The 6,756-nt window shown below is 32.1% G+C and overlaps 1 protein-coding gene across 2 annotated transcripts; it reads right to left on the bottom strand.

Annotated features, from left to right (window-relative positions):
- Positions 1–2,390: 2,390 nt before the first annotated feature.
- On the bottom strand, positions 2,391–5,682 carry LOC139510587 (DNA topoisomerase 1-like). Of its 2 annotated transcripts, XM_071297147.1 has the most exons (6): positions 5,550–5,682; positions 4,986–5,151; positions 4,221–4,361; positions 3,659–3,856; positions 3,042–3,260; positions 2,391–2,558 (listed from the first exon to the last, which is right to left on the bottom strand). In XM_071297147.1, exons 1-6 carry the CDS (start codon positions 5,553–5,555, stop codon positions 2,461–2,463), a joined length of 828 nt encoding a protein of 275 aa, XP_071153248.1. In that variant the 5' UTR covers positions 5,556–5,682; the 3' UTR covers positions 2,391–2,460. The 2 variants fall into 2 exon arrangements, with proteins under 2 accessions (XP_071153248.1, XP_071153249.1); XM_071297148.1 differs by lacking the exon at positions 4,221–4,361.
- Positions 5,683–6,756: the final 1,074 nt, after the last annotated feature.

A 6,756-nucleotide genomic window follows, 5' to 3' on the forward strand; every position in this document is an offset into this window, starting at 1 on the left:
TGTCCAACTCGCCGCAAAATAATTTCCTGTTGAATATCTTTTAACCAGAAAGGAGCTGGATTTCTTCTACTCAAAAGGGCGTTTCTCAATGATCTATTGTTACCAAAGAGAAAACATGGATGGAAAATACGTACTATCATTAAAGTTGTTAAAATAATTCTTTGTGTTGTGTCTGAAAAATTCATCATAATTGCAGGCACCTGAAATACGTATTCAAAAGGAATGCACATGACTGGAAATATAATATATTTGGATTTTGAAATTAAGTCTGAAAATTTTTGTTTATGAAGAATAGACCTATTACAACCAGTCTGTATACCCCTGTAAGTAGCTACCTTTCGGATTGGCTGATTTAAAGCAAAGTGTAAAATTTTGAAGCTGCTTCCAATACACACTACAATACAGATAACCGAAACCAAAGCCGACATTATTGGCAGTGTATCACTGTAATTAGCATTGTGCTGAGATAAATGTAGAAATCCAGGGGATAGAACACTAACAGCTGGATTGATCATGAACAGTCTCAAGAAAATTAGCAGTGAAAATACACCAGCAATAAATACATATGCTATTGTCCTTTTAACAGAACAGAACACACGATTATGAATATAAACGTAGTTGATAAAGAGCAGTTTTTCAAGTGACAAAAGTGTTAGAAAAATCAAATTACTCTGGAAGAAAAAACAAGTCAGAAACAATTCTAGAACCACATAATGTTGCCTCAGTATTACTTCTTCACTTGTTAAAATGAAAGTAATGAATACAGTCCGATTCAGAAGTATAAATCCATCGCTTATTAAGTATGCAGCGATTAAAATATTTCTATGTGTCTGCAATGTTTCTTGAGATTTCAGAACAAATACAAGTCTTACAGTGGTCACAATTAAGAATAAAAGAGGTATATAGCAGAAAGCAAGTACCATAATCTTGTGCTCAAACACACTTTCAAATGATGTTAAAGACATCAGTAAGTCTCCACTTCTTACTTGATACATGTCTGTATTTCCAGTAGTATTGTCTGGTAAAGACCATGAACTATTTTCTGTTATTCTAAAATTTTCTAAGTGATCCATACTTGTTCAGTATAGTTGTATATTCTTCTATAAACAGTTGTATGGTCCTCTATAAACACTTTGTTTTAGATAAATGCTCAGTTCGTTTGCTTACATACCGTGTGGTAATATAAGAAGATTTGGTAGGTGTGTCAATGGGACAACTCTCCACCCAAGTCACATTTTGTAACAGTAAACCATTACGGTCAAAGTACAGTCTTCTGGTTCCCTCTATTGAATATAAGTTTAGATAAATTTTATTGTGTGTTTTTATGCCTCTATTTCTTGGCCATTAAGATTAAACTGAAACAGTAGACAGTTGGCATCTATACAAATATTAACTGTCGTCACTAACAGTTTACGTTGATAGTGTGATAATTACACCAAATATGCAAACATTTATAAATGTCAGAGATTTTCAAATGAAGTTGCAGTTCTAACTAGTTACTTTTGGCATTAAAATCACATACGTGTGTAGATTTTTAATTTGTGAAAATATACCAATTAAATAATATAGCAACAAACCGAAAACAGAAATATAATGTATTCCACACCAATGTAGATGGGTTAAGATCTTATTATATTTGATGAAATAAACCATTATTTCATAAAGCAATTGTGATTCAATCTTGGAATAATTTAGACTAGAGTGGCAGGCAAATGAAGCAACCATTTTTTATTATGTAGATTTAATAGAAAATATGATAACCATGGAAACGAAGATAAAGCTCAATGTACCGTTATACACGTATTTCACCCCATAGACATAGTGACATATGCAACAAAAATTTAAACGTTAACCATTAATAAAAATTTACAGTATCAGGTTTATTTGTGTGCTTTGATGTTGTGAGAACATCTTATTTCTGAACATGCAAACAAATCTTGAATACTATACCTATGTTAATTAAAAAAGAGTAGTGCTGCAATAGTAAGAATAGGTACTAGTTGATCATGCTGAAATCTTTGTCAGAACCACATTAGATATATAGAGAAAGAGTTGGATTAGTTTGAACTGCCATTCATTTTATTCTCGGTGGCGGGGACATTACGTTTTACCCTTCTTGTTTATAATCAAAATTATCAATTTCAGATTGACAATAACACTTCTAAATTTTCACATTAACTTTCCCTATCCTATATGAGTTGTGCCAGTTGTAAGTTTTTTTGTTCATGATCAAACCACATTCGTCTCAAATGTAATCAACTTCGACTAAAGAGTTGATAAGTTGAAGATATGATAGCATGTTAAAAATGAAAAGGGTCCTCTACAATTTCATAGTACATCCCACTTGTTTGATATGACATTAGCCTTTATAATGAAAAAGCAAAAAGATATGTAACAAAATAATAATTTAATTAGAAAATATAATACATAAGTTTAACGACCACAAAAGAAATAAGAAGTCTATAATATTTCTTCTGCTTTTTTCTGTTTCCGGAAACAAGAAGACAGCGAATTGATGAAATCTCTGATGGTTGATTTCTTTGCCTTTTTAAGTCCATCTGAAAAGAAAGACAATGTATTATAAAAACATTTAGACCAAAACAACCGTATTCGTTACACATATTCTTTTTTATTGTGAAAATTATATCATCCCTGTCTTGTGTAGACACATGTGTTTTAATACTTCACGGTATTAAAGAAAGATTAAATTATTCAATTTTCAATTTGGGAATAATTTTCTATTTCATAACGTTTCCCAATAGACCTTTGTACATGTAATTAGAGCACAAGAGTATATTTTTTATGGTGGGGGCTTCGCGCTCACGTACATGTTTAACACCGCTTCGTGACGATAACAAACTATGAGCCTATAATAATCGTACGTTACTGTCTGCTATACATATATTTCGCTTTATCTTATTTTGTAGTATAAATCAGGTATTTTTGAATTGTATAAAATTTTGTTCTCACAAGGCCGTTTTCTTAGGGTATATTAAGTTCTGCATTGTTGAAGGCTAAGCGGTGACAAACTTTATTTATACCTTTGGTTTGTTTATTTCTAGATTGGTTATCTTCCTTCTGCCTTCTATTCTTATCAGCTTTAAATAATTTGTTTGTTCTTTTTTCCTTCTTCTTTTCATCCTTTTCCAACCTTTTCCTCTCGTTTTTGTCGGGAATGTCCAATTCAATGTCGTTCTGTTGGAAACTATCTATCCATGTAGGATCTTCCTTGTGGTGGATAATAGCTAGAGAGGAAGGCCCTGCAAAAAATTGGCGTTGTTAATATTGTTTTTCAAATTGAACGAACAAATTTAAGAAAAAGAAACAAGGAGCTCTAGGGAACTCCGTTCCAACAACAGCAAAATCGTAATAAATTCCGAAATCAATTTGATGCTCCGTAAGCGAATTTCCCTTCCAAAAAGCGTTTGTCATTAGTGCTCAAAATTAAATTTTGTACGTTAGATATTGTTAATAATTCAATAACTATCAACCCAAACATCACTACAAAGAAATAACAAGGTAAAGATACGTAACCGTAGAAAAAACATTTTCTGCCTTGATTTATGGAATCAGACAAAACATTTCTAGTTTGAAATAACTCAATTTGTGTAAAGTTTATCTGAATGATTTCTTGAGGATGTTGCTATCTTAAACCTACCAATATCTTTCTGTGAGTTGTCCTTTTTTATAATTGCTGTCTCTGCTTGTTTGTTCTGTTCGTTCTGTTCATCATATTTTTCATTTCCCGTATCATCATCTTGTTTGATTCCAGCTTCGTCTTGTTTATTGCTGGTTTCTTGTTGTACATAATCGGGTTCACTTTGAACGTTATCGACTTCGTCCTCCGTTTCTTCATCTAAAATATATGAAAATCCTTGAAAAAAACATATTGCTTGTCATATGCCAGAAAAAGTGTGGAGAACTGCCAGAACCATGTTTTAAAATTTTTTAACTTTTACAAAGCTAATTTAATTGAGTTTGCTAAATAAAGTCAAATAATTGCCAAGACAGAACAGGAATATAACAACTTCATTTTAACCAAGAATTTCGTAACTTAAAGCAGATGTTTTGGTACATTTTGACCGATGTTCCTGATTCAATATGTTCATTTCAACAGCATTTTCGTGTTTCTCAGTCTAGAGATCTCATTTTGTTTTAGTGTAATTTATATATGCATTCCATTAGTCATTTAATTTATAAAAGTAGTTATTTTAACAAACCTGTATATTCACAGGTGAAGCTATCATCCTCGGGATACCTGTATGCGCCTCTCATTTCTTCAACTTGTGTCAAGAACTCTAACTCTGACTCTGTCTTTGCCTCTTTTTTAAATGTAGCAAACAGCTTCCTGGTTGCAAATTCTGCACGAAGATAGAAAAGAACCATTTATTACTCATTCATTAATCAAACACGACAAAATGATAATAATGCATAGAGTCAATTTTTTTTCGACCGCGTTTAATTTTTTCAATTTTGGTGAAAATTCGGCCAATTTACTTAATAAACAGTATGCTTTAAATGTTAGCTGCTGAACCGTACCTCTTAGATCATTGTGATTATTTCGACGTCTTGCGGACCAGAGCTACGGATTTTTATCTATGGTCCGCAAATAATCAAAAAGCTTGATATCATAAGGACCTAAGCGCTACGGATCCGCAGCTATATAGATGTATATAAAAAAAAAAACAATAAAGATATTTAAAAACAAACAAGAGAAGACAATATGTAAGCCTTCACAAGTACAGGATTCAATAGATTTATTCAAGATACACAATTTCGGGTTATAAAAAATGCATATATTTTTATACAGCTACACAAGCTATACAAAATTCAGTTGCGTGTTCTGTTCCCAAACCACCAAATAAAAGTCAAACAAATCAAACATTAGAAATTCTTTCGCAAAGTTCTTTCTGTAACTGAAGATTACATCGAATGCTTTTGTCCCATCTGGTCTATTCTAAGCACTAGTATTCAAATTTACAAACCTAATCTTTTATATGGATCTTCATTTTGTATTTGGATTTTTTCCGCCTTAGCCCAAAATTCTCTTCCATCTTCATAAATGGACTCCTCCTTAAGCTGAACAATGAGCTTTTTCTTCTCTAATTCTAAACCCTCGTGGGTAAAATTGTTATAGTTGAAGTCAACCATCTGAAATGACAAGGAAAATTAGGCTAAGACTCTTCTTTAAAAAAAGCAATCATGTCTTGCCTTTTTGTCTTATGATTTATTATTAAAATAAGTCATGGTTTAAGAGGTTTAATATGATTATTACATTAGTTGATAATTTATTCTTCCATGCTACACATACCATGTATTAATGATTTATACAGTTCGTCTACAATTTTATTTACCAGAGGTATATTTATATCTCTTCATTTTAGTCTTTCGCAATAAGTATAGATGTGAATATAGCTTTTGGATTTTTTTTACTGCGGCTAATGCATGTCAAGGTTGTCCATGTTAAGTGTTTGCCTCTCCTGAAACCATACTTCATAAGTTTGACGATACCTGCTTAAAATAGAGTTTAGTTTAGTTCAGTTACCTACCTCCATTTCAATTATCTGTAAAATTCAGCAAAAATCTGTAAATCTGTTTAATATTAATCACAAAATACAACGACACGTTTGTCAATCTGTAATGATCTTTTATAACGACGTCGAAGACGTTGCCAGTGGTGTTACTGTGACGTTTTTTGTAGTGTTGTAAGCGTACTTCCGGAAAGTGAAAACAAAATTGCACAACGCAACATATAAAATAAATCACAGACGGCATATCAAATTAACCATTGAAAGTTATCGGAAATCAAATCAGCAAAACTCAAATTTACTGTTCTTAGTGTAAGATCATTTATGGTAGAGTTTCTAATGTCCATATGAATCACGGACAACCAGTACAGACATACGTACAGATCGGTAATAAGATAATAAACATTCACCGATATTTTTAAACGCGGTGTGGCAATTAAGCTAGTTCTCGGCTGACTACTACACTTTGTTTGAATGTAGCGTAATACAAGCGGATTCCAGTGTATGTGGTTAAAGCCAGTGTTACCCTTTTAATTTAAAAAAAAATGGCAATGAATGCTGCTTCAGTTATGTTTCAGATTAAAATCAGAAATTTTACTAGGAAAATTATATGTTTTGTTACATGTATAAGATCATTACGGCTATTGCTTAGTTTTTCATGATTGTAAATGGGTTTTTGTGTTTCGCAGAGAGTCTGTGGAAAGTAAGATCACCACGACGGCTTTAGATGTTTTATTATATAGCGCTATGTTTATGTTAAAATCAGTGGGTCAGTATATCGCTGATGCTTGACATTAAGTTCCTGTCTGTACCATTTACACAGGAGCTTTGCCTTGGTATCAACATATTTAAAAGGATAAAATGTTTGTTAATTTTCTGTTTGTTAATTAATTACTGCGGATATAACTTTCTCAAGCAAAGTTGACGATTTTTTGCTGATTAATTAAATTCCTTTAGGTTTTTATGTTCTCATACGTTAAAAAATATTTTGTATTTTTCAAACTTTGAATCCAACGATCTTGACGATTTTTACAGAAACACGTTTTGAACACAGGCACTTGTCTCAGCCCCCTATATATATAGGAACAAAAAGAATTCTGAGACAAGTGCCTGTGGTATTGAAGCACGAAAATCGATATCATATGTTCAATGTTGTAGTAATTTTAAGAAGTTGCAGACTCTAACGATCACACTGACTCTTCGGGTCTTTACTCTGTTTTACACTTAA

This window comes from Mytilus edulis, chromosome 2 (genome assembly GCF_963676685.1).
Source record: "Mytilus edulis chromosome 2, xbMytEdul2.2, whole genome shotgun sequence".
NCBI classification, from domain to species: Eukaryota; Metazoa; Mollusca; class Bivalvia; order Mytilida; family Mytilidae; genus Mytilus; species Mytilus edulis.

What these genes read in the sequence shown, in the direction of transcription:
- LOC139510587 (XM_071297147.1), bottom strand. An exon ending in AGATCCATATAAAAGATTAG is followed by an intron (nt 4,362 to 4,985) that starts GTTTGTAAATTT and finishes ATCTTCGTGCAG; the next exon opens with AATTTGCAACCAGGAAGCTG. An exon ending in CAACTCACAGAAAGATATTG is followed by an intron (nt 3,261 to 3,658) that starts GTAGGTTTAAGA and finishes AATTTTTTGCAG; the next exon opens with GGCCTTCCTCTCTAGCTATT.